Genomic DNA, 27,009 nt, shown 5'->3' with positions numbered 1-27,009 from the left:
AGTCTAAGGCACCAACACCTAAAAACATAGAACACCAGAGATCCGACCGATGCTCCCTTTTTACATGTGGAGAAACTGAGGCTCAGAGAGTGAAAGCATTTGGCCAAGAGTGCTCAGTGAAGTGTGAAGGCTGCCCGTCTGACTCAGGTCTGGGGGCTTCCCACCTTGCCACATACAGTTGTACCTTCACAGGTTCAGAGCTTCACCCACCCTGGTATGGGGCCAGGTGCACAAGCACACAGATATATGCACTGCTGTCTCCCATCTCACAAGACTTGGGACTCAGGCTGATGTCTTCTCCCACTCTGACCCCTTGGACGATCTGCAGGAGATGTGTAGCTTGGGGAATGAGAGGCAGCAGCTACCTGAATGAAGCCACTGACACTGTCCCTCTTCATGACAGCTGCTCACCCTTCTTTTGACTGAAAAAGGTGAGGCACTGAGCGGCCCACCCAGGGCCCAGCAAAGCTCGTACCTCTAGAATTACAGGCTCTTGGAATTGTATAGAACACCAGGGCCTCTCTAGGGCAGCACTCCCACACCTGCCAGCATCCCAGTGCAGAGCCAAGAGCACAATCCTCTGAACTTTCTTGCCTGCTTGGCTTTATTTCCTCACTGTTTGCAGGAAGGGTTGGAGTCAGTGTCATTTCCAGCTCAACAGACTGGGGCTCCATGACCTTAAGTAGGCAGGCCCCCCAATCATCTCCTACCCTGTTCAATAAGACAGCCATATATGGCTATTTACATTAAACATAAAATTAAATTAAATGTCACACTAGCCGCATTTCAATTGCTGGATAGTCACATGTGGCTGGTGGCCACTGCACTGGACAGAACAGATATAGGACATGTCCATCGTCGCAGAAGTTCCACTGCGCAGAGCTGGATTCTGCACAGCAATCAGGACAGGAAGCTTGTGGTTGAGAGGTTCCTGAATAGGTGAAAGGGTCAACGTGGGGAAATAGGCACTTTTCTGGGTGAGAGCTCTCCCACGCGGCCAGGTGACTAGTGAGGTCCCCATTGGCACACCCACCCCCAAAAAGCATCCCCCAAAGTCCCCTCGCCATCGGAAAAGGCCTCTTCCCACGGAGTCTCTTCCAGGAGTCCAGGGATTGGGGGCAGGAAGCTGGCGGACAGGTGGTCTAGCCTAAGCTGACCTCTTGGGAGCAGCGGAATCTCCACACTCCAGGACGCAGTGGGGGGCGGGAAGAGGCTTCCCCCGGCCCTGCCCCGGGTTACACAGGGAGAGCGGCCCCAGCCGAGGTGGGAAGGAGGAGGCCACTTCGCTGCCACGGAAGCGGGGGGAGTGAACCGGGGGCTACCGGGCCTGAGACCCGGGTGGGGGCGGTCCCACCCACCCCGGCCCCACCCGGGCCCCGCCCCCTGCGTCACGGCCTCTCCGGGGGCGTCACCCCGCCAGGCTCTCCAGGTAACTGTGGCCGCAGCCGCCCGCGGTGGCAGGCAGCGCACCCCCACCGGCCAGGGGGCCGGGGCGGGGTGGGGTGGGAGCGTTCCCGCGGCCCCCGCCCCGCGGCCCGTGATGTCACAATCGCGGCGGGGCCCGGCGTTCCCGGGTCGGCTTCGGCTTCGGGCGCCCGGCTGCGAGGCGGCGATTGAAGCGGGCCGCTGGCTCCTGAGTCATGGACTTCCCCTGGCCCCTCCTCTACCACTCCCACTCCCGCGCCGGGCCCCCCCGCGGGAGCTAGCGTCCGCGCGGCGGCTCCGAGGGGGTGGGGCTGCAGGGAATGGCTGTGCCCCCTTCGGCTCCCCTGCCGTGCTCGCCCTTTTACCTGAGGAGGCAGGCGCCTTGCCCGCAGTGCTCATGGGGCATGGAGGAGAAGGCTGCGGCCGGCGCGGGCTGCCGGGAACCGCCGGGCCCCCCGAGGGCCGCCGCCATCCCGTGCTTCGGCATATCCGTGGACCAGGACGACATCCTCCCCGGCGCCCTGCGCCTCATCCGGGAGCTGCGGCCACATTGGAAGCCCCAGCAAGTTCGGACCAAGGTAGCAGAGCGGGCGCGGGGCAGGGGATGGGGCCCCGCCGGGGCTGGAACGGGGATGCGTGGACGTGTGTTCGTGCATCCTTCCGGGTGTCGGTCCCAGGGGTGCGCGGCTGCTGCCCAGAAGAGGGCTGAAATGGTGGTTTGCGTATGTATTTCTTTCTCCATCTATTTTGGTCCCTAAGCAAAGCTAGGCTCCCGCCTCCCTCGGCCCTCCACACACACCCCTCCTCCTGGGGCTCTCGGGCACGCGGGAGATCCACCTGCCCACTGTCAGCACGTTGTGCGTGCGGGCCCCACCCCCTGTCGGTGTGCGCCGGTGCCCCTCGCTGCCCAGAAGCAAGTAGCCATCCGGCTCTGAAACCTGCGGAGGCAGGAACTTTTAAGGGCACCCCCCACACTCACACACCCCATAGTGGGAGCAAAGCCTCCGGGCTCCGGGCTGTTCCTGCTGGTCCCAGGAGCCACCCTGAGAAATTCCAGCTAGCCCCGAGCCCTGAGCTGCGTGGAAAGCCTCACCATCGCCCCTAGCTCTGCCTCAGCTCCCCCTACACAGGGCACCTCCTCGCTCTGCTGGGCACATTGGCAGGGACACAGACGTGGGCAGAGGCTCCCCCTCAGGCTGACTTCCCAGCAGACCTGCCTCCTCTGTAAAGAGTCTTCAGCTGTCCCATTCCCTCTGGGAGCTGCCTGTGGAGGATGCTGCCCTGAGTGGGCACCTGCAGCTTATGCTGGAGTGGTAGGAACTCCATGCTGGTGGGCCTTCTGGGTGGGGAAAGGTGCGGTTCAGGACCATGTGTGAAGGTTGACAGACCCCTTTTGGGGGAGGGGTGAGTGGGTAACATTTTCAAAATAAAAGACAACTTTAGTGTAAAACCATCAGGGCATCAAGCAGGCCTGAGGTTAATTCCAGCACTGGCCTAACATGATGTCTTCCAGTCCCTCCCCTCTCTGGTCCTCAGTGTCCCCACCTTTTATTACTTCGAATGTCCCTAAGGCCCCTTCCAGCTCTCTCACACCGTGCCCCATAAATTCCATGGTTCATTCCTCCTTGTCACCCTACCCAGAGAACCTTCCCAGGATCTACTGTCTCTGTCTCTTCTGGCCCTAAGGAGCTCTGACCCCCTGGCCCTGGGGTGGGTGCCAACCTCAGTGCCCTCCTTTACCCCTGCCGCTGCGTGGGGCAAGGGGGACCGCAAGGAGCCCTCTGCCTGGCAGGTGGTGAGAGGCAAGTTGGGTCAGGCTGTACACGTCCTAGGCTGTACACTCCCCTCCGTCTGCCGCATCCTGGTCCATGGAGGTTTCTTTCAGGGCCCGATGGGAGAGTGAAAAGTGGAGGGGGGAGGTAAGTGGTGTGAAAATTCCTCCACCGCCAAATCCCATCCACTAGAGGCAGACCCAGGAGAAGCATGCCTGGGCTGAGCCCAAGCTGCCATTTTTTTCTTGAACTCTCTGGTCTACCTCAAGCATTGGGAGAGGGTGGAGGGTTAGGAGCAGTGCTGAGCTCTTTACTAAGTGAGAGGGCTAAAGGACGGGGGTTCTGTGCAATTGTGCTCAGCATTCAAACGAGCACCCTGTGCTGGAGCTGGGTCACCACGAGGCAAGAGCAGAGTCCCTGCCCCACACATCCCTCTCCCCCATGCCAGCGCTTCACTGATGGCATTACCAACAAGCTGGTGGCCTGCTACGTGGAGGAGGACATGCAGGACTGTGTGCTGGTCCGGGTGTACGGGGAGCGGACAGAGCTGCTGGTGGACCGGGAGAATGAGGTCAGGAACTTCCAGCTGCTGCGAGCACATGGCTGCGCCCCCAAACTCTACTGCACCTTCCAGAATGGGCTGTGCTACGAGTACATGAGGGGCATGGCCCTGGGGCCAGAGCACATCCGTGAGCCCCGGCTCTTCAGGTGAGGAGGGTGCCCAGTGTATCACTCATCTCCATGATTCCACAGGCCTTGGGCTTTGAAATCGTTGGCCAGCTTCCCTGGTGGAGTGGCGTCCATGAAAGAGACTCTTAAGATCTGTGAACTCCCTGAAATTGCATGAAAAATGTGTGTGTGTTTACGTGCCTTGCTCTGCAGAGAGGAGCTATAGTTCTGTGTAGATTTTCAGTGGGGTCTGCTAAAAGGATGTGTTCTTGGGGAGGCAAGTGAGAATTTTGGTGAACATGGGACCAAAGGGGGATCTGCTTCCTGGCCCATGCCTCAGTCCTCCACCCATCCCAAGTCTGACCTGGAAACATCTCGGAGCCTTGGAAGTGAAATCCCCAGAGTGCTCAGGGTTTCCTGTGCCTCCCCTCCTGCCGAGGGCTCAGGCATTCCTGGAAAATGGGCCTTATCCAGGGTGAGTGTGGTTGTACCAACCCAGAGAGATGCCTCCCCATCCCAGTCTGAGTTCCTTCTGGGCTTCCTGACAAGGTAGGAGCCCAGGTTTAGGGAACTGCTGAGGCTTCCTTCCAGAGGCTCACAAGGACCCATGGCCCCCAGGGAGCTGCTCCTATTAAATGCCTGGATGTGTAGGACCCAGGAACTGGACTTAACCTTTAAGCCCTGTAGATGCCACTGTTGGGGGTCTGGAAGGGGGAGAACCAAAGAAGAGCCCATATTATGCTCTCCTCTGACCATGCTGAGCAAGGATGTCCAGCAGGATCCTTCTTCCTCCCCACAATGCCACGCCCATGTGCAGGGCCCTCAGACTGTAGTGACGCTTGAGGCAAACTGAAATTTACCCCTGACACCGGGAACAACAGCATGGGGGTCTGCTTGAGACCCTTGGGATCTGTCCTGTCCCACCTAAGGGGAAGGAGCCTTTCAGATCTTGAAGGGAAACAGGAAAGCCCAGGCAGGGAGTAGACCAAGAAGCTTCTTAGCCGTCACCTGCTACCCAGCTGACCTCAAGCTAGTGCGCCTGGCCCTATTTGCAGGGAACCCCTAGCAGGCCCTCTAGGGACTTAGAAGAAGGAAATCTGAGAGCACTGCCTCCCGGGCTGGTTGAGCCTCAGGATATTCATGTGGAGTTGTATGTTGTAGCCGTGTGTGTGTGTATCTGGGGTGGGGGTGGGGGACATGCAGCCCTGTGCGAGGGTCTTCTCAGGCTCCAGGTGGTAGTTCAAAATGCACCCAGCTAGAGATGTGAGGTCAGAGCGGGGCCGGGGGAACTCTGTCCTGACTTCTCCCACAGTACCCCTCCCAGCTCTCCCTCAGTCTTGTGCAAAAAAGCTCAGATATTGTCAGGTCCTCACCACTCCCAGTCTCCCGCCACCTCTGGGAATCTGATGCTGTCACTCATTCTTTCATGGAAACAATTACCATTGTCAGGAAGATTGAAGATGGATTTAGGTTTGATAATAAGAAGAACTTTACATTTGGGGGAGAGCCAGAAAGTGGGATAAGTATGGGAGGTAGACCCTTCCTTGATGATTTTCCCAGGATAGACCATTATCCTTCTGGGATGAAGGTGGATCTCTGAGGGAAAGGCAGGGAGGAAGAGGACCCTCACCTCCCAACCTCCGCCTCCTGCGAGGCTTTGCAGCACAAAAATGCTGACTGTTGAGGTTACTTTCATTGCTATTCCAGACAACAGCCCTATTGATATTCAAGGAAACACTCTGTTTAGGCTCTTTTCGGAATCTTCCTTTGGGTAGGGGAACCCCGGGTCTCAGGGGCTGCTCCCCTGCCTTGCCCAAGCCCTGGCGGGCTCCCTCCTGCCCCAGGGCCTCTCGCCTCTGAAAGCACAGCCTTCATCTCTCACCCACTCGGTCGCTGCCACGCCCCCTGCCCCCTCCACCCTCTAGGAGGTGGGAGCCTTGGGGGCTTCTGGAGGAGCCCCTAGTCTGCCCTGCTATCCTGTTGGGCGATGGCTGTCCCTTCCAAGGACCTGGCCAGGGGAGGGGGTGCCCCTGGAACAGCTCAGCAACAAGGTTTCAGACAGCCAATGCCTTTGTTGTCTTTCCCAGTGATTATTATTCGAGCAACAGGCAGAGGCGAAGGAAGCTTGAATGCTGGAGGCTTGGCAGCTGAGGGGGGGGTGGGGCTCCAGAAGGGAGAGCAGGCAGAGGACTGGGGGAGCCCAGCTGGGACACAGGGCCTCAGACGCTAGGGTCCTTATCAAGGCCTTCCCTCTCTGCCCAGTCAGTCCTCTATCCACCCCCGCCCTCTCCCAGCAACCTTCCCCAGCTCTGCTTTCTCCTCTCCCCACCGCCCCCTCCTTCTCTCCCGGGACCTTGGATAATGTCCACAGGAGAACTTGAAAATAGAACGCTGGTTTGTTTTGCGTCCTTGGCACCCAGCCGCCAGCATCAACTCCCTGCCGCAGAGGAAGGGGCTGCCCTGGGCCAGCCTGCTTCCCTCCCCACCTTGGCCAGACTGATAAGAGACAAGCGTTTCTTCCCTGCGTGGCATTACCACCCCCTGATTCCTCGGTGCCCTGCATTTACCTCCCCCTGAGGGTGTGGGTCTGAGTCCAAGGGGGCGGGGCTGGGGTGGGGGGTGGGAGGGGTTCCGCCTCCCTCTCCAGGTGACCCCTCTGTCCTCAGGGGTTGCTGTAGGCACTCAACCTTGAGGTGGGGCAGGGTCACTGACCCGTGGCCAACGGCCCACTGCTTTGCCCTTTCACTCCCTGAAGCTCCCCCGGCTCTGGTTCTGGAAGGGGAGCTGCTGAGCTGAAGGCCTTTATCTCATTTTCACGCCTTCTGCTGAGACCTTCCTTCTGCAGGACCAAGAGCTCCTAACAGATTTGTAATAGCCTACACTTGGCCCCAGTGGACCTTGCAGGGCCATTTCTTTATGCTCAGGAGTGGCTGAGCTGGGGAGGGCCTGCCCCACACTCATACTCTACTCTTCCTGTTTTCTGCTGTAGGCTAATTGCCTTAGAAATGGCAAAGATTCACACCATCCACGCCAACGGCAGCCTGCCCAAGCCCATCCTCTGGCACAAGATGCACAATTACTTCACCCTCGTGAAGAACGAGATCAACCCCAGGTACAAAGATCTGAGAGGGTTCAAGGCTACCACTGTCTCTGCTGCCTTAATATGACCTCCCTTCCCCAGCCCGCCCCGACAGAAGGTTTAGTGGCTTCAGTCCTGATTCCTGAGCCTCTGTCTCCAAGCAGAGTTGGGCTGATTGACGAAATCTCAGGAACTTGTTTCCGCAGTTTTATACCTATGAGCTTCTTTCTTTTTTTTTTTAGAATTTTTTAAATTTATTTATTTATTTATTTTACATCTTTATTGGAGTATAAATGCTTTACAATGGTGTGTTAGTTTCTGCTTTATAACAAAGTGAATCAGTTATACATATACATATGTTCCCATATCTCTTCCCTCTTGCGTCTCCCTCCCTCCCACCCTCCCTATCTATGTGCTTATTTCTCCTTCAGTTTTCTGGTTGTGGCGGGGAATAGGGTCAGCATCTCCCCATTTCACCTGAAGGATACTGAGCTCAGAGACTAAGCTTTGCCCAGTGTCACAGGGCTTGTCAGAGGCAGGGCTTCTGTTTCCACACAGGACCCTTTCTACCTGAGCTGGCTTCTGAGCAATGAGAAGGGAGGGACCGACCTTCTTGCGAATGGGGTGGGGCTGAGTTCAGAGTCAGTCAGAAGAACTCAGCTCATCAGCTGACAAGCCCTTGGACTTCAAGATTCCTGCTACTTGCCTGGGCACCTCTTGTCCCCACATGGCTCTGGGGCCCCGGTTCCTCACCTTGTTCAAACTGACAGCTCGCTGCTTTCTCACTGCTCTTCCCGGGGAGGGGCGCACCCTACCCATCCTGACATTGCCTTTCCCCAGGTAAGACGCAGTTCCCTGGACCTATCCTTGTGCTCTCACCGGCAACCTGAGAGTCCTTCTGGCCTTCAGATGCCTGACTCCCCAGCATACCCTTGAGTGCTGAGAAAAGGATGGTGGCATGGAGAAAAGATCGAGGTCGTCATCCCTGCCCCCTGCAAAAAAGGCCATAGTGGGTCTCTGATCCCTCCATGTTCCCCACTGGGGCTGAACATCATTCTTCTCCAAATGTTCGTGGGAGCAGGGCACAGAAGAGGTTTGGAGGAAGGGTATCTCCTTCTCCCTCTAAGATGGTAATAATTAACCATCCCGATCGTGTGTCTCTGTCACATGCATGCACACATGACTTTATCTAGATCCTCCCTGTCAGAGATTATTAAGCACCGCTTTGGGACTACTTGTCTAGGACGTTCAGATGGCACTGACCTTCTATGTCAGATGGCTCTGGGACAAGGACTGCTTTCCCCCTTAGGACTAGAACAGCACATGGAGAGCAAGACCCTCTGATCATCCAGCCCACCACTTTCGTTTGACAGATGGAAAAACTGAGGCCCAGAGGAAGGATGGGACTTGCCCAAGGTTATACTGATATGTGGCAATTCAAGGACTAGAGTCCAGGCCTAATGCTCGGGCATGACCCTTGTTACTGCAGCTTCTTCTGACTGTACTGTCACTGTGTAGCCTCGGGGGGTGACTTTGTTAGGAGGGGAGTGTGCCCTGAGGAAGAGCTGGCCAACTTCCTTTTCTCTTGTCTCACCTTTGACCTTAGGCAAATCAGTTTGCTTAAATTGAGCCTCTTGAGGGGATGATGCCTGCCCTAAACTGTCTAACCTGCCACAAGCAGGGCAGCGATGAGCAATCGCTCGGATGGGGTGAAGCACTTGAGCTCCAGTCGTTGCCTAATAACCCTGATTTAGTCAGTCCTTCATTTCACAAACACTGATTGATTGGGATTTAAAACAACAAAAAACTTGAAGGTGACAGGGGCCCTGCCCTCAAGGAGCTTAGAAACCGTCCGTGTAAATAGGACCTGGCTCTGCAGTGTGTGTGACGTATGCAGGGGTGGGAGCGCCAGGGAAAGTCTTCTTGGCAGAGGTAGTATGGCAGAGGTGAAAAGGGAGGCCTCCGGCTGGAGGAGGCAGCACGAGCACAGCTTGCTTGTGGATGCTGAGTAGGTGAGGGCCTGGCTGGAGCAGATCTTTTTTTTTTTTTTTTAATTTTTTTTTAAGATGTTGGGGGTGGGGGTTTTTTAATTATTTATTTTTTTTTTTTTTTTTTGCTGTGTTGGGTCTTCATTTCTGTGCGAGGGCTTTCTCTAGTTGTGGCAAGCGGAGACCACTTTTCATCGCGGTGCGCGGGCCTCTCACTATCGCGGCCTCTTGTTGCAGAGCGCAGGCTCCAGACGCGCAGGCTCAGTAGTTGTGGCTCACGGGCCCAGTTGCTCCGCGGCATGTGGGATCCTCCCAGACCAGGGCTCGAACCCGTGTCCCCTGCATCAGCAGGCAAATTCTCAACCACTGCGCCACCAGGGAAGCCCTGGAGCAGATCTTCAGGAGGGATTGGGGATGGGTCGTGGGAGATGGGGCTGCAGAGGTGAGTTGGAGCTAGACTGTGAGGGACCTTCAGTGCCAGGTTAAGGAGCCCAGATTAATTTATCAGGCAGTGGAGAGTCAGTGTGAAGGTGTTGGAGCCAGGGGTTCATTGTAAAGGACAGATTTGGGTGGGAGCTGGGGGCTTCGAGGCAGGGAGGCCAGCTGGGAGAGTCTTGTAATTCAGTGGGCAACATCTAGGACTAGGGTTCCCAAATTGGAGCATGAGATTCCCCTGGGTGCTTGCTAAGTACAGATTCCGAGCCTAACCCTGGAGATTGATTGGGAGGTCTTGCATTAGACCCTAGGAATCTGCCTTTTGACCAGCTCTCCAGGTGATTCTGAGGCAGGTGATCAAGGAACCATGCTCTGAGGAACGTTGCCCTAGGGAAGCTTCATGGAGGGATGGAGAATAGGGGGATGAGTCAGGTCTTGTGGAAACAGATTTGATAGTCTTGGTGTTGGGTGGGACATGGGGGAACCCAGCGTGGCTGGGGAAGGTGGGGTTGATAACTGCTTAAGGTTAGGCATCAAGAGGAGCTTTGGATGGGTTGATTGGTATGAGGGCAAAGGTGATGAGTCAGGGGCTTCCCTGGTGGCGCAGTGGTTGAGAGTCTGCCTGCCGATGCAGGGTACACGGGTTCGTGCCCTGGTCCGGCAGGATCCCACATGCCGCAGAGCGGCTGGGCCCGTGAGCCATGGCCACTGAGCCTGCGCGTCCGGAGCCTGTGCTCCGCAAAGGGAGAGGCCACAACAGTGAGAGGCCCACGTACCGCAAAAAAAAAAAAAAAAAAAAAACGTGATGAGTCAGTAAGTTTGAACACTTAGAAAGTCCTTTCCCTGTGGGGAGAAGATACTTCCTCCCCCTCCCCCGCCCGGATCCTGAATGCTGAGTGGACACTTGCCAGGCAGCAGTCCCTTCAGGGGAACCCCCAGGCTTCCCTGAGGAGGGCCCCCAGCCCCTTCACCCCTTCCTACTCCTCTGAGGGACAGAGCTGTTCTGCCTGGGATGTGGAAGTTTCTGTGATGCAGTGGTGGGTATACTCTGCCATCCCCACAGCCTTGAGAGAGTCGAGTGATGTCAGGGCTGAAGGTAGCAAAGCTGGTGACGTTTCAAGCGCTCAGGGGAGGGAAGCAGGGCTGCACAGGGAGGTAGAAGGCCTGGACTGTTCGCACAGTAAGCAGCTGTGTGGCCTTGGGGTGGGTAGGGTAGGGGTCAGACAGAGGTCAGGGCCTGGGCAGCAGGCATCTTGGATGTCAAAGACATGTTTTTCAGGCTAAGACCTGGGCAAACCAAAGGAAGCCTCCTAATTCTTATCTTTGGATGGTCTCAGTCCAAGGGGGTAAAAAAAGAATCTTAAAGGAAAAGGTAGCTTCTTAAGAAGAGCCCGGATTAAAATGTATCTTATGCAGACCTGTCAACACAGATAAATTCCAGTGAGGGTGAGGGGAGGCCTCCCCCATCCCACCCCTAATAGACCCCTAGACTCAGAGTGGCCTGTGCAGAGCCCCTGAGGGGCACTGAGGCCCCCTCAGTTCAGAGGCTCAGCTTGATTTTGGATCCTTGGATAGGCTGAGGACTGCTTTCCTTAGGTGAGGGAGTAGAGTATCCAGCTGTGTAAGACGCATCTGGAGGCGGGAGGAAGTCTCTGCCCTCCCCTGAGCCTCAGATGCCCCATGGGGTTAGACGGGAGACCGGAGATCCCCTTTAGCGTTGACCTTCTCAGAGCCTGGAGGGAGCCTGCGGCTCATCCGTGTCCAGGGGAACATGGGGATGCCTTAGTCGCTGACTACTCTTCCCTGTATTCTGGCTTCTGGGCTGCGTGAGGGGCAATGGGGCGTCCTGGGGGAGGGTCAGAGAGGACATGTCTCATTCACATCCTCCTGCGTGTACCCTCACTGCCCTGGACAAGAAAGCAAACAGGAGTCATGTGAATGGAGATAAAACCCCGGAACCACCAATGGGTGGAGGGGAGGAGGCTAGGGTTTTAAGGGTTCTGCTAACTATTTGGTTTTTCAGTATACACAGAACTGTGCTTCCTGGGAGCAAAGTTCAGAGCATCGGAGCACAGTGCACCCTCACCAACTTCCCCATGACCTCTGAGAACATCATTGACTGACCTGTTCATTCATTCCTCAACATGTACTTTTAGCAAAAATGCCTGCCGTGGGCCACAGGATGGGGTGGGCTGAGGGACAGGTGGCCTTCATGCATCTTTGTTCCTACACAAGCAGGGGGCCGGGGCAGGGAAACACACCCATAGTTCAAGGGGGAAGAGGTGAGTTACTGAGCCGCAGCAGAGCAAGTGCTTTTCAATTGAAAGGCCCTCGTATCCCCTTGGCCTTGTAGGAGTGGGCCCAAGAAGCAGTTTTTTTTGCTTTCTTCTGTAGACCTGAGTGGTCTCGCTGTGCGATGGGAAGCTAGTCTATATGATCTCTAGTCCTTTCCAACCATGACGCCAGCCACCAGAGCAGGAGGGAGACTCACAGCAACGTCCCTCTGTCTCCTCTAGAGGGTGTCATTGCTGCCGCCACTCCCAGGGCACTGCCATTCTTCCACTGGAGGAGCTCTGGGGTCTTATTTTAGAGAGCTTCACCTTCCCCTAGGAATTGTTTCGAGCATCCCAAGAGCAGGTCTGTTTGCATCCCTTCCCTGCTGCCCTTGTTCTTTCTGGAATAATTGAGTTTGGGCATTCACTCTCCCTCCCCTGACACCTCCTCGTGCCCCCATCCTTATTTCCCTCTCCCTTTCACGAAGTATCAGGACACTGTCCGGTCAGGGACTTTTACGCTTTGCAAAATGCTTTTATGCCCATGTTTTAATCAGCTTCTTAGAATAACCACAGGAAGTCAGAAGGACAGGAAAGGTGAGTGCCATTTTACAAGTGACAAAAGTGGGCGTCTGAAAGGTCAGCCGTTTGTCCAAGGTCCCTCTGCAATAAGAGGTAGTGATGGGGCCAGAGCCCAGGGCTTTTGAGACCAAGCATGTGCCTGTCTGCTATCAGCCCTCCCTCCACCGGCCACCTTTCTTGCCACTGTCCAGCCTTTCTGCAGATGTCCCTAAGGTCGAGGTGTTGGAACGGGAGCTGGCCTGGCTGAAGGAGCACCTGCCTCAGTTGGACTCCCCTGTGGTGTTTTGCCACAATGACCTGCTCTGCAAGAACATCATCTACGACAGCACCAAAGGTACAGCTTCCCTGGCCCTGGCCAGGCAGCAGCAGGGCTCGGGCTGCTTGATCAGCTGGCGTTGGGGTCCTACTCCTCAGCCTGGTACTTGGACAAGCAAAGTGAGACCTTCTGGTGTAGGTCTCAAGTTAATTTGTAGGAGAGAAATGAAAAAGAAACAAATTCCTACTTAGAAAAATCTTTGCCAAGAAAGAACTCAAAATCATGGTTTGTGGAGCCATTCCCCTGACAACGAGGACGTCTTGGCTGCCCTGTGCCTTCCCTGTGTTCCTGATGATAGCTTCACCCCCATGGAGTACTTGGCTTTATTTTCTGGTCCTCAGCCATGCTGAGGACAAATGTCTTTAGTTGGGGAGAGTCTGAGGACCCAGCTCTGTGAGAGGGACAGCCGGAGCTGGGGAAAGGGCAGACAGACAGATGGAAAGATGGAAGGAAGCAACTTAGAAGAAAGTTGCCACTGAGAAGTTGGGTGAGGCTGGGTTGCTGCAGAGGCCAGTGAGAGTCAGTGGGTGCATTCCTGAGGTCTGTGAAAGCTTGACCAAGCCCTATATCCAGATCTGGGGCCAACCCTCACTGCCTTTCCTCTACCTCACAGGTCATGTACGGTTCATTGACTATGAATATGCCGGCTATAACTACCAAGCTTTTGACATTGGCAACCATTTCAATGAGTTTGCAGGTGAGAAGGGCATTACTCTTTGGCCTATATCCTCCTTGTGATGGAGGGCCAGGTCCAGGGGAAGGGTTGGAGGGGGTTCTGTGCATGGGGAATGGAGGCTGGACACCCCTGTCCTCAAGATATCACAGCTTGAGGGAGGGGCCAGTTACAGCCTGCCTTGAGAAAGCACCAGGTCTCATGGGCAGGGGGGTGGGGTGGGGGGCCGGGGCAGACCCACATGCACAGAGCAAGCCCCTGCTGGCCCATGTGGCACTTTGGTACAAATTAGGGAAACGTGCCCTCTGTAGGATCCCTGAGGACATTCGGCTTGGCATGTGAATTCTAAAGAGACCCCGTCCTTCCTCTGGGCAGACACAGCCCACGCCAGCTGGCCCAGCTCAGCTTGATGTCAGCCTCCACTCACCCCCTGTCCAAGCTCCTTTATGCCCAGTCAACCCGTGCAGTCGTACATAGGGGCCCTGCAGGCAGCTAAGGGGCAGAACGAGTTGCAAGTAGCTATTTGCCTGGTGACCTGATGAGATTAATCATGGTGCAACTAGTTAACAGTGTGCACTTTGCAACTTGACTCCCCTACTTCACATCCTGGCTTCATTGCTTACTAGCTGCATGACGCTTGGGGCAGGTTACTTACCTTCTCTGTGCCTCTGTAAAATGGAGATGATAATAGTGCCTACTTCATAGTATTGATATGCAATACACACACACCAGTGTGGCACATACTAAGCTCCACGTTGGTATTTGCTGCTGATGTCAGGCAGGGGAGCTTTTCTGCCTCCGAGGGAGGCTGCAGCAGCCATGGAACAGGTTGGATTTGGGGTGTGTCCTGGAAGAGGTTGGATTTGGGGTGTGTCCTGGCATATGCCGTCCTTCCATAAAGGTAGGTGTGTACAATAGAATCATTTGTGTAAAGGAAGCAGGGCAAGTTTTTCCAGCTCGAGGGCTTAATTGTTAAACAATTCGATGGGGCTAAAGAGGCAACTGGTGGATGGAGGTGGACACTGGGGCTGGAGGGACATCCCCAGGCTAGCAGTGCGGGGGGCTCAGCGTGATGTGGCCAGTCCGTATGGCTTAGGATAGGTGAGGCATGCCCAGGCCAACTGTAGAGCCGGCACCTGGGCCAGCCTGAGGCACTCCCCAGGCCAATACAGGCCAATCCTGCCCCTTCTGGAACCCCAGGTGACCAGGGCTGTCAAGCACTGCTTGTACCTGAAGGTATGACTCCCCATGGTGGCCACCAGCTGCATCTAGGCACCCAAGGGGCAGATGGGGCCTCAGCTGGGCAGAGCAGCTGAGCTGTGGGTGTGGCCTGGAGCAGAGGCTGGCACCCGCACGGCACTGGGCCTGTGATTGCTCAGCTGACAGACCCACTGGCCTTTCCAAAAGGGATAATTTTTAAGCATTTTAAGTCCTTCTCACCCAGCGCTTGGAGCAAAGTCCAGCTGGAATTTCTCCAAGGGGGCAGACTGCATCCTGCTTCCAAGTTGAGAATGAAGGAGGAGGAACCTAGCATGGGGGGAGGAGGAGGGCAGTAGAGGAGAGAGGCATCTCCTGTGTTCTCAGGAGCAGGGAGACCCAGTGCTGGGAGCTAAGAACCAGCCTCTAGTAACTGGCTGTGTGGCCTTGAACAGCTTTCTTCTACCTGGGCCTTAGTGTCTACATCTGTGCCAGGACGTTCTTCTCCAGCCATACTCTTGGGGGCCCAGAAGTCTGAGTGTGTTTCTCCAGGGATATAAGGGAAGCTTGGGAAAGATAGGAAGAAAAGAAGAGGGAGGAAGAGACCAGACAAGATGGCCCAGTCCTGGTCCTGTCTTTAATAAACTGTTTCTTTCTGTACCAGCTCTGAATCTAGGCTCTCTGCCATCATGCCCAAGATGTGGCTGGTGCGTACTGGGCTGGCAGTCTGAGGACTCAAGGAAGGGTGGGACTAGAGGGAGTCCAGGCCATTTAGCTTAGGGGTTCCAAGCCTGGCTGTGTTTCCGAATCACCTGGAGAGTTGGACATGGGTGGGTGCCTGGCAATCTGTATTTTCGCCAAGCACTCCAGGCGATGTTTTTAGGTTAACCAGCTCAACACTGGTTCAGGAAGCAGTATTTGAGGTGCATTACGTCCAGCCCTTGCTTTACAAATGAGATTTTGGCCAGTGAAAGGAAAGGTCTTGCCCGAAGTTAACTGGAGGTTAGCGTCAGATCTAAGACAGCTAGGCTCCCGATTCGGGGCTCTGACCCAGCGCCTCCGGTGTGCCGTGGTTTTGTGTAGGGCTCAGGGATACAGTGGTGCTGTCTTAGGGCTTCCCCATCACTTCCAGGACTGTGCCTTGCCCCTCAACGAGTCTGCCTGTCTCTGTGCTTTCCTCCAGCTCAGCCCACTGAAAGCAGTGCCCCCAGCTGGGATGGGGGTCGACCCTCCACACATTAGAGTTTGGTGGTCAAAGAAGCTGCGTTCTTTGCACAGCCCCACAGGACACAGGAGATGGAGGTTTTGAGGGGATCAGGGAACACCTACTGAGCTGGAGGAGACCCCCAGGTGGGCCCGTCTCCCAGCAACTTCTGTGCGGCTGCCTCCCCATCAGGTGTGAATGAGGTCGATTACTGCTGGTACCCAGCGCGGGAGACCCAGCTGCAGTGGCTGCGCTACTACCTGCAGGCACAGAAGGGGATGGCTGTGACCCCCAGGGAGGTGGAGAGGCTCTATGTGCAAGTCAACAAGTTTGCCCTGGTGAGTGCTTGTGACTGGAAGGGGTGGGGGAAGGAGAGCTGGGAGGAGGGACTCAGGGCCCACCCCCAGCTCCTACCTTCTCACAGCCTTGTGGTGGAGGAGGAAGCAGAGCCCAGGGTCAGGGGTGAGGTCCTGGGGGAGTCCCATCATATGCTCCTGAGCCCCAACCTAGAGGGGGACTCTGGGAAGAGCCATCTTGGGCATCCTCTTAATACTGACACCCTATTCCCTGCTTTCCTCCCATTCCATCAAGTCCAGGTTCTCTCCTTCCTAGAGAACTACTTCCAAGAAAGAGCCCAGCTTCCTATTTTAGCAATCTCTCATTTGGACAAGTTCTTTCTAGTGTCTAACCTTAGCCTTTCATGCCACAGTTAAATACATCCCTTAAGTTTTGTGTTGGTTTTTTTTTTTTTCGTCTTTGGAGAAGATAGAGAATGTCAGTTCTAATCCTCCTTGTTAACTGTCTCCACTGACTCACTCAGAACTCTGTGTAAGCCTTTCCCATCAGGCTCTTTCTTCTCAAATTACTGTGCTGTCAGTTCTTGATTTTGAGTGCTAATTATCCACGGTACATGGTTCATGCCAGGTCTCCACGGAATGCACCAAGGGGATTGCCAACTAGTCTTACTAATGTCAGCCATGCATAAGCGAGAAGACAAGTCAGCTGCCCTGAATTTCACAATATATCAGAGAACTTAAATAAAATCTTTAATTACCTGTAATTTTAAATTGCCTATTCTATTTTCCTCATTGGTATAAAACTGATTCTTATCAGGTTCTTCCTTTTTTAAAAAAAATTTATTGAAACATATGATTTACAATGTTATGTTAATTTCTGCTGTACAACCAAGTGATTCTTTTTCAGGTTCTTCCTCTTAACTGTTCCACCTATGCCTTCATCTTGCTAAATTTTTAGTAACCATTCCCACTTGCTAATTGATCTCTGCCCCTTTTAAGTCGTGAAAAGGGAATAAAATGGGGGGAGGTGCTATAGAGCCAACCCTAGAGTGAGCAGGACTTGGGGTGGGGCAGGAGAGCCACAGGAGTGGGAGCCCTGGCCGGGGGTCGCTGGAGCAGCAGGAACCACGGCGCTCTAGCTTCTTGAGCCTAGGGTGGTCTGGGCCCTGGGGGGGTTCTGGCTCTGGGGAGGCAGTTGAACCCTTGGTCAGCAGCCCGGCTCATGTCTACACTCACTGTCTGACCTCACCCACCTTGCGATAGAAGAGAGGGTAAGGGGTGAAAGAAGTCCCTTTAGAGGTCTTCCAGTGACTGGACCTCTGATGCCCATGTGGCCAGGGCACTGCAGACGGGGTGCCACCCCCTCCACTGGCAAGCAGGCCTGAGCTCTGCCTTAGGGATTTCTCTTGTCCTGGATACCTTGGGCTTGAAGATTCTCCTGGGTAGGGGAGCGGCCAGGGCTGGAGTTCAGGTTTGGCTTAGGCTGGGGAACAAGCTGAGAGTCTGCCTAAGCCTGAGGGCAGTAGAACCTACTCTGCTTGCCTTTTTCTAGGAGTGGAGTCCCCAGATACCATCCAGTGACTTGACCTCTAGAATATCCCCCACCTGTGCTGGGGAAACCCCACTGTGTCTCTGCCAGCGTCTTAGTTCTGTGTCTTCCACAGTGCCTGTGTCCCTCCAGCTATGGGGGTCCATGACAGGTTTGGGGGGCTCACTACACTGATCTTCTCTGATGTGTTTTCAGGCGTCTCACTTCTTCTGGGCACTCTGGGCCCTCATCCAGAGCCAGTTCTCCACCATCGACTTTAATTTCCTCAGGTGAGTGCAGGGAGCAAGTTGAAAGTCAGTGGCGGGGTGGGGGGTGCGTGGAGGAAAGGAAGAGCCTTGAACCCAGTACGTGGGGGTAAAGGACACCCCAAAGAGAATGTCCAGGTCCATTCCTCTGCCCTGCTCACCATCCCCATTCCAGCCAGCCCATGCGAGGCGGGTCACTGCTCCAGGGATGCCTGGGGAAGCACGTGTGCCCAGAATCCCTCTCTGGAAGTGGTCAGAAACCCTTGCACCCCGCCTCCTGATTCCTCTTTCCCTATTATAGCCTGCTATCTGCTTCACTGCCCGGCTCTTCTGCCAGGGCTCTTCCCCACAGAGCCCGGTGCTGAAGGGAATTGCTGGAAATTAGTCTGAAAGATCACGAGTCCAAACCCCATTTTACAGCAGAGGGGCCAGAGTTCCAGAGGGGTGGGTGACCGGCTGAGGTCCCTGGGTGGTTCAGCTGACTGTGCTGCCTTCCTGCATGAGGTATCAGACCCAACTGCTCCTTTAGTGGCCCCTAGTGATATACTAGGGGCTGTACCGAGACTGTACTTGAGTATTGACTACTTAGAAACTGGGCACTTGCTGTGTGGGGGAGATAAGAGTCCAGTTTTACAGAACGAAAAAGTCCTGGAGATCTGTTGCTCAACAAGGTGAACGTACTGACCACACTGAGCTGTAAAGACTCAACAGACAAACCAGTATGTTTAGGGAGGGGTTGCTCCAGTCTAATCTAAGAAGAAAAATAAAATTATAGTGGAAGTGAAAACAAAACAAAACAAAAAACCCCAGCCTGGGCTAGGGTCCATTTGCCCAGACCTAGATGGGCTGAGCTGGTGAGAAACTTTCCTCATGGTGTGAGTGCCCCCAGCAGGGCTCACCTGGCTGCCCTTCTCACCCTCAGTTCCCTTTCCTGTCTTCTGGCAGGTATGCAGTGATCCGATTCAACCAGTATTTCAAGGTGAAGCCTCAAGTGTCGGCCTTGGAGTTGCCAAAGTGACCAGCGTTCCCAACCCTCCCCTCCCATCTGCCTGGCCAGACCTGTTCTCCAGGGCTCCATTCTGCTCTGGGGTCTTCACCTTTGGACAAGGTGGGCGAGGGGACAGGTGGCTGTCCCAGGAGAAGGCTCTGCCCGTCGCCAGCCCCCAGTGATGCTTCTGGTGACCATTCTTGGTTGGAGGGGCTGATAGGCCCCAGCTCTGGGGGTCCTCTTCACCTTGCCAGACTGGGTGGTGGGGAGTGCCTGCAGCCTGCCAGGGCTCAGACCGCAACCGCCCTGGAAAGGCTGGCATTCCCAGCCCCGGGCCATCCTGGCATCTGGGCTGCCTTAGACGTGTCTTTGACCTTCCTGGCTTGGGGAAGGGGGAAGGTGGGAGGGCTCCTTTCTACCTCCAGGGCCCTGAGCCTCCAGCCTGTTTCCCCCTGCATGCCCCATGTGGGAGGTGCTGAGCCCAAACCAGCATCCTGCCAACTCTGACAGATGGATGTACATATCTTGGGGGAGGGGGGTCTAGAATTGGGTTTGATGGCTCCCCCAGCAGCCGCCTCATCTGAGATTACTCCCTTTCTCCAAACCATATCCAATCAAATAACCCCGTCCCAAACCTCAGCCTGACGACGTGTGCTCTCCTCCAGTGCCCTTTCTGCTCCAGGCTTGTGTTCTGTACCTCTGCCTCCTGCTGGGAGGGAAGGCAAGGGAATGGGCCACCAAAGCCTGGCTCTGCTTCATGCTGTGGCTTGGCCAGAGGGGACAGAGCCAGGAGTGGGGTGGCTGGACCATAGCCAGCAGGCTCCTGCCTTGTTCCCTCCCTTGCCCTCCAGGCCCTCACTTCCAAGGAACAGTCTCTCCATGTCCACCTTCTGTCCTGAAGTTGACCCACGGTCTCCACACTGGGGAATGACTAGTGGGAGTCTGAGGGCAGGGGCCAGGGACCACCGGGGCTTGCCAGCCTGCAGGAGCCTGGGTGGGGTCGGTCGTGAAGGTGCTGAAGGAGCTGTTGCCCCGACTCTCAATGGCCTCCACCTCCTTTCTGCCCTCACAACCTCTCAGGCCTTTCTGGCTCTGGCCTATAAAATTTTTCATTTGTAAATTATCATGGTTTTCTGCATTAAAACGGCCATTTATGGACCACTCTGTGTCTGAGTGCCACTGGTAGGATTTGACTCAGATGGTGTGACTAGTTCTCCTGCGGTGGGGGGTGGCAGGGCACTCCAGTCCCTCTTCTCTGGGGTCCCTTTGGGCTGCACACTTTGCACCACACCCTCCATTTACCTGGCTCACAAGGCCTGGGGTCCTGATTTGGGGTAGACCTGGGCAGAGCTGGTGGTCTCACAGCTCCTCTGCTTTTGACCATCTTAGAATAAGTTGACCCTGAGAGGACACAGCCTCGAGGGAACTAGACCGTGGATTCCAAGAACTTGGCCTATCCAGGTGATGGACCAGTAAGACTCCAAATCCAAGTGCTCAGGACTTCTTCCTTTGTCCTCACTGGCCCCAAGTAGTTGAGTTGAGCAGAAGGTTGCTGTGCCTGAGAGCAGGCAAGGGTGATTTCCGGACCCAATGTCACTTTCTCAGAAAGCCAGAGGGAGGGAGAACGGAAGCTCCAAGGTGAGTGGGGCACCCTCCCAGCTTCCCAGGCTGCACTCCCAGGGCCCCCAGAAGGCGCCTGGTTCCCTTATTGGTAGCAACCGCAGCAGCAGCAGGTGCCTTCCAGGTGGACTCTGCCTGTTTGGCTTTTGCCTACAAAAGTACCAGCGTGCCATGGCAGCCGCTGGAGCTGAGCCGGCACTGGCAGCTGGGGCCTTGTTCAAGGTCATGGTGATCCAGGGTGGCCAGGCCCCTGACGAGTAGCAGTATCGCATCTAGGAAGGGTGCTAGTGGAGGACACGGCTGAAAGATCTGCCCCGGCATAGGGAGGGTGCCAGGGCTGGGCAGGTAGGGCCTCTGAAGGTCATCTGTGGGGTCAGGTGGTCATGCGCACCACCTTCCTGAGGACTGTATGGCAGTGCCCACGCTCCTTGTTCCTCTCAGATCCACCTCTGGAGCTGAGGGCAGAAAACCACTGTGAAGGCAGCTTCGTTTCCAGCCTCCTGGGGCCTTGATGTCACAGCACTGAGATGGTGGTACAGCGGTGAGCAGGGCCCCCCAGGTATCATCTTGTGCCCCTATAGCCCGGCCACCACCAGCACCAAAGGAATTAACCTGCAGGCACCATCCCACTACCGCCTTTAAGAAAGTATCCTCATTCCTCCAATTCTCCAGGGGAATGGGCAGGTGGGGGCAGGGGAGTTTAGGCACACCCCTCGCGCACAAAGCCTGGAGGCCCACCGTCTCGCCTTTCACTGCCACCCTGCCCCCCTGCCCACCGGGCTCGGCACCAGGCCTTGGAGACTCAAGGGTGGCCTTGACTCCACTCCCTCAGGCCACTTCTTGACACTTAGCAGGCCCTCCAGGCAAAGCACTCCTGGACTCTTCATCTCTGCTGGGCTCTCACCCCTAACCTCCGGAGAGGCACAGAGAGGGCAGAGAACAAGCTCGTGCCCCACCCTTCCCAGTAATGGTAATGTCCAGGACGCTCTGTTCCTGGCCCTTTAACCCATCTGACCCCATCCCGCCTCTCCGGGGGCCAGGGGGGTGGGGCTCCAGGGCACCAACCACAGGTTCCCGGGCAGAGCTTTTCCCACCCCAGGAGGATGCAGGGCACGTGACTCTCTCTCAGCAGCTGGAATGAGGACAGGACAAGGGTTGCTGGAGGGAGTAGGAGGTGGGCAGTAGTGGCCTCAGGCTCTCCTGAGGCCACAGAGGACCTGGGAATAGGGAAGTGAGAGGAACTCAGGACTGGCAGGGGGTGAGGGCGAGCCTGGCCAGGAGTGTCCTGACCAGACTGCCCAGATTTGGTTTGGAACATAGTGAGGGGTGGTGGTGGGGACTGGAGGGTTGCGGAGATGGACAGGGAAGTTGAAATGAGCAACTCTCCCCTGTGACCACTAGGGGGCAGGCGCCACAGTCAGCCAAGCTCCTCTTCGCAAAGAGCACCTTCATCTTTTCCGCAAGGGGCCCAAGAGGCTGGGCTCTGCTGCTTGCCACTGCCCTGCCGGTGACCTGGGGTGGGGAGGGCAAAGAAAAGGAAACTCAAAGCTCTGGGAGGCTGGGCTGGGAGAAACCAGCAAAGGCTAGCAGCCAGGATCCTCCCTAGATCAAAAAGATCGGGACCCTAATTCTTGGGGTGTCTTTACTCCCAAGTTTGTGGCGCGGGAATCAACCATACCTACCTTCTCTCACCACCACCCTCTCCAATTTAGAAATCCATTTTCCAGCATTCAAGAGCCTCTGTGTTGGGAAGCTCACTACCACTTTTGACCACCTTTGTCAAAAAGTTTTTTATGTTAAGTCAAAAATGTTGACCCTCGCGACTTCCATCAAAAGGCCAAGTCCTAGTGCTCCCTCATGAGCTACATCAAATATCTATGTGTTGCCCAGCTGACAGCTTTGAAGAAAGCCATCTTGTCCTTTCTGCCCTACCCTAGTCTCCTTTTTTCTGGACTAAACATCCCTGGCCCTCTCAACCATTCCTTGAAGGACGTGTCCATCCACTAGGCTCCCTCCAGTCCTCTGTACAGGATGCCTGCCTCTGGGCCCCTCCAGTGTGAGAATGGCCTTTTCTTTTCAGGGGCCTGGGGCTGGCATGATGCACCTGAGACCAGGACTGTGTGGCGTACACTGGCCCATCACCTTGCTTGTTAACACATGCTTCTGTTAATCCAACCCAAGCCCAACTCTTTGACACGGTACTGTTCAGCTTTGTTGCCCCCACTCCATATTAATGGGGTTCATTTTTCAGCTACAAGAGTTGGTCTTTTTATCAACTCTTGTTGCATTTTGAGTTTCAGTCACCCAGCTCTTTTAGGTCTATGGGATGGTTATTTCTCTTAGTGTGACATGTAGGTCTTTGAGATCTCATTTCAAAGCGTAAGGTCACAGAGCCCTGAAGTACATAAATAGAGACCCTGCTTCATTAATCAGTATCCTGGGGGGCTTATAAATGGGCTCGTGGTGTCCATGTGAGCCCTTTTCTGGAATGAGGGTCCACAGCTTTCATTCAATTTTCAAAGGGCTCCTTCTCCAAAAGAAGAGCCATGGCTAAGGCATAAACTCCTTGTCTTCAGATGAGGAAAATGAGGCCCAAAGGGGAGACCTGACACACACACACCCACCCAACACACACACACACACACAAGGCCATGTGGCTAGTTCTGGGGAGATCCTGAGCTTCCTGACTCTTATTACAGTGCTCTTAACCACTGCCTTCTTTCTTAGGACCTGGGTGGGCACTTTGCGGTGAGGTCTGCTCACCTCCTTGAAGCAGGGGCGGGGTCTTACTCGAGTGTGGGCTCTGGGGGTGGCATCTGGCCTGGGGCTCCCTTGCCTAGGATGTTTCCTCCCTGGCTCCATGCCTGAAGTTCCACGGAGCTGCCACCGGGGGCAGTGGTGCCCGGGCTGGTGGCACATTTAGGAATTCTGGACTTGGGCCAGCCTCACCACCCCATCCCGTCCCAGCAAAGACCAGATTCTGAAATGGTCTGTCTTTATTATGTCAACAGAAAACAAAATTCCCCCAAGTGTAAATAGGAGAAATGTGCTGGTTAAGTTACTAATCATTATCTTATTATTAACAAAATAAAGCACTATCTATGTTTACAGTCATAAAAAAAAGAAACAGCCTGGAGAGAAGTTGGTTCGGGGAAGTAGAAGGGGAGAAGATGGGGGAACGGACACAGACTCCACATCTGTCCCTGTAGGATTTGGGGTTCCCTTCCCACCTTGCCCCAGGGCTGTTCTGGATCTTTGGAGTCAGGTGCCAACGGGATTTAATTTTCCTAGGGAAAGACCTTGTGAAAGGGATCAGGAGCTGAGGCAAGTTACGGGTGTAGAGTGGGGGGGGGGGGGGGGGAGGGGGGGGGGGGGGGGGGGGGGGCAGGTGTAGGGGCAGAGCTGGGTGGGAGAGGATGAAGCCTTCCAGGGACAGGGTGGGGGTGGGGAGCTCCCATCCCCTGCTCAGGACAGAGGAGTGGAGACCAGCTGCACAAGAGCCCCCTCTCCAGGGCTTCTGTCACTTACAGAAGGGGGCACCATCAGTCCTCCTGCCCCCACTCCTGGCACTCAGGTTGGGACCAGGGGCTGGGGCACCATGACAGAGCCCCTTGGAAGCTGAGCACATTCCCATGCTGCTGGGAGCTAAAAATGGCTCCATGGGAACTGACATGCAGAGTCGGGGAGGGAGTGAAGGGGCAGGCAGGGGAGGTCAGGATGGCTGGGGAGCCCAGGGCAGACCAAGGGCTTACAGACACCCAGCAGGCGTTAAAGGGGCAAGGGCAGACACGGAGAAAGGGAGAGACACAAAAAAAGGCCCTGCAGAGAAACAAGGACAGAGAAATGCACCAAGGACACACAGAACCTGAGACACCCAGACTGACAAAGAGGTAGCAATTTGGGGACAAAGAGAAGCACAGAAAGAGCCCCCAGGAGAAGCAAGAATGGCATCAAGAGACACACCCACAGGAAGTCAGCGACAGTGCCTGGCACTCAATAAATACCTTGTGCAATGAAAGAACAGATAAAAACATGTGCACTTGCGCACATGGCTACACATACACACACACACACACACCAGCCAGAGGCATGAAAGGCTTGGCAGAAGATAGAGACATGGAGGAGAGCCAGACCTCTTTGCACAAAGTACAAAGCGATCCTCGTGGTAGAGGAGCGATCTGGGGTACTGTGGTGGGGCGGTGCGTGTTGGTCCCATGGTGGCTGGTCCAGCCAGGACAAGAATGGAAACAAAGCATGTGGCCCCAGGAGAACAGGTCTGTAGCTGCCATACCCCTGGGGTGGGCAGACCTGCAGGAGGGGAGGGTCATACAGTGTCCCCTGGCCACGAGCCCCAAGGGCCACCACGGAGCTCAGCCAGCCCAGCCCATCACCGCCATGCAGGACCCACTCGGGCCATCAGATCCTCAGGTGTGCCCACAGGTGTGGTGGGGAGGGGGCATCTCCCATCATGAATGTATCTACAAATGCACAGCTGTGCCCATCTCCCAGGCATGCGCAAGTCCAAGTACCAACGCAGTCCGGGTGGGGTTGCTGTGCCTGCTGGCGTGGGGCCCGGTCTTCCCCATGGAGGAGGGCCAGGCCCACATAGCCGGGATCAGTCTGTGAGTACCACCAGCTCCCCATCGCTCTTCTCCTCGGCCTCTGAGTCCTCATCCTCGCTGTACCGGTACATCTCGCCATCAGCCACCGAGTGCCTGTCCTCTGTGCCCTCGCCCTCCTCCCTGAGGCTGCAGGTGTTGACGATGACAGGCATGTTTGGGTCCAGGCTGCGGGGCACATAGTGCTCCACCAGGGGCTGTGCCAGGGGCACGCCTGCCACCCGAGGGTACAGGACATCTGAGGGGCTCATCTGCACCTGGCTGGCCTGCGGGCTGCGGGACAGAAGAAAGGCATGGTTATAGATGCACCCGCACTTCAACCCCGACCCTGCTCTCCTCCGGTCCTCCGCAGGGCGTGCCCTCCAAGCTCCCACCCTTTTGGCTCCAAGACACATACACCCGGCTCCCTGGCTGCTTTCTGATGGCAAATTCACTGTCAGCTACAAACCCAAACACACACGTGCAGCCCCAGGGCCACGGGTCCAGACATTCCCAGAGGATCGTGTGTAAATCCAGTTTTGGGAAACTGTATATTTCCTATGCCCCAGGGAGCTTCCTATTTAAAGAAACCCACTAGGATGCTTGTTTTGGTCAACTCCGGAATCCTCCGTATGATTATTAGTACCTTGATTTTTAGTACCCCTGAATTTTTATTGAGTTTGTCAAGGGGACCCACGGATACATTTCTCCAGATACCCACTAGTCCCCTGTCAGTCACAAATCTATATCCTGATCCACCAGGGACTCACCATGGTCACAGTCACCACTACAGTCACACACACATAATGCCCACACAAACGTATGCACACACATGCGTGCACACACACAGCTCCCCTGGAATCCCACTAAGGCCACACGCTAACCCCGGCCATTCACAAGAGCTGTGTGTGTGTGTGTGCGCACACACACACACACACACACACACACACACACACACACACACACACAGAGTCTCAGGCGCTGGGGAGGCCTGCTCACGGGGTCGTGTAGCTCTGGCGGGCATCCTGGCGCCGGGTCCTCATCAGAGCCTTGTACTCGCCCACCCGCAGCCGCTTGCCCTCCACGATGCAGGTGCGCTTGGGTCGTGGCTTGTACTTGTAGTCAGGGTACTTCTCCAGGTGCTGCCGGCTCAGCCTTGCCTGCTCCTCGTAGTAAGGCTGCTTCTCCTGGTTGGTCATGGACTTCCAGCGGGAGCCTGGCCCAGCCCCCAGGGGCAGGCAGTCAGCTGGGCTCTGCTGACACCCCCAGCCCCCTGCAGATCCTGGAGGCCCCGAGAAGGTTTTGGTCCCCAGATATATGCACAAGCACCTATACACAGCAAGGGCCTGGCCCAGTGTGGGTGCTCCATAGATACTGAGCGAATGAATGAGGTTGGCATGTATAAGGATATCCAACTGCTACCTTAAGACACAGTACCCACCCACATACCAAACTCCACAGCGACTCTGGGAGGCCTCTGGTCTGCATGTTTTGCATAAACAAAAGAGTAGCCACCCAGGCCCCCAACAATCCCCAGAGGCTCCCTGCTGAGGACAAAATACTTGGTGTCTCAGTTGACAAGAGACCTGAACTGGAGGAGCTGAGGTTTGAGAACAATTGCCCTCTTCTAGCTCCAGTGGCCCTGCCCCACATTTCTCCTTGGCCTCCAAAGAGGACATATAATTTCAAAGACCTTTCTACTGAGAGCCCAAGAATACCAGTCTCTCCTGTCTCCTGCCAGAGCCAGCTCCAAGGGTCTGGGCAAACAGGGGAACAAGTTAGGGAGAGATGGGGTCGGGGAGCTAAAGAACGTACACACACACTCTCTTCCACCTGAGTTCTTCGGTGCAGGTGCTATCAGAAGAGCCCTACAATGGTACCGGACTCCAGGACCCAGCTGTCCCACATCCTGCCTGCCTCCCACGCGCCATCAGATTCCACTGGAGTTCACCACGGCGTGGACCATCACCCAGAAAGCCCCAGTTAGACCCAGCTGACTCCTGCAACTAGATCCTGCTGACTATGGCTCCTGGAGCCCCTAGAGCCCCCCGCGACCCCCCCCCCCCCCCCCCCCCCCCCCCCCCCCCCCCCCCCCCCCCC

The 27,009-nt window shown here is 55.6% G+C and overlaps 2 protein-coding genes across 7 annotated transcripts in view; one reads left to right on the top strand and one right to left on the bottom strand.

The window, feature by feature from the left end:
* The first annotated feature begins 1,443 nt into the window (after nucleotides 1-1,443).
* ETNK2 (ethanolamine kinase 2) lies at nucleotides 1,444-19,859 on the top strand. 3 transcript variants are annotated; one of them, XM_027082698.1, is made up of 8 exons: nucleotides 1,450-2,003; nucleotides 3,646-3,905; nucleotides 6,856-6,978; nucleotides 12,415-12,557; nucleotides 13,153-13,236; nucleotides 15,806-15,951; nucleotides 17,654-17,727; nucleotides 18,649-19,859. In XM_027082698.1, exons 1-8 carry the CDS (start codon nucleotides 1,746-1,748, stop codon nucleotides 18,719-18,721), a joined length of 1,161 nt encoding a protein of 386 aa, XP_026938499.1. In that variant the 5' UTR covers nucleotides 1,450-1,745; the 3' UTR covers nucleotides 18,722-19,859. The 3 variants fall into 3 exon arrangements, with proteins under 3 accessions (XP_026938500.1, XP_026938501.1, XP_026938499.1); XM_027082699.1 differs by lacking the exon at nucleotides 6,856-6,978 and having other exon boundaries at nucleotides 1,444-2,003; XM_027082700.1 differs by lacking the exon at nucleotides 15,806-15,951 and having other exon boundaries at nucleotides 1,447-2,003.
* A 3,415-nt stretch (nucleotides 19,860-23,274) lies between these two features.
* The window catches only part of SOX13 (SRY-box transcription factor 13), a 44,947-nt gene continuing 41,212 nt past the window's right edge, over nucleotides 23,275-27,009 (bottom strand). For 2 of the 4 annotated variants that reach the window (XM_027082694.1, XM_027082695.1), the window contains exons 13-14: nucleotides 25,909-26,191; nucleotides 23,275-25,203 (exon numbers count right to left, since the gene is read on the bottom strand). In XM_027082694.1, coding sequence (XP_026938495.1) covers nucleotides 24,927-25,203; nucleotides 25,909-26,191 — 560 coding nt within the window. In that variant the 3' untranslated portion in view covers nucleotides 23,275-24,926. The remainder of the gene's footprint in view (nucleotides 25,204-25,908; nucleotides 26,192-27,009) is intronic. The other 2 variants (XM_027082696.1, XM_027082697.1) reach the window with 1 other exon arrangement.

The sequence above is a fragment of the Aethalodelphis obliquidens genome, unplaced genomic scaffold (genome assembly GCF_003676395.1).
Source record: "Aethalodelphis obliquidens isolate GAN/ISIS:26980383/991018 unplaced genomic scaffold, ASM367639v1 scaffold48, whole genome shotgun sequence".
Lineage (NCBI taxonomy): Eukaryota > Metazoa > Chordata > Mammalia > Artiodactyla > Delphinidae > Aethalodelphis > Aethalodelphis obliquidens.
Note: the sequence above shows the minus strand (reverse complement) of the source record. Positions and strands in the feature narration are given on the sequence as shown.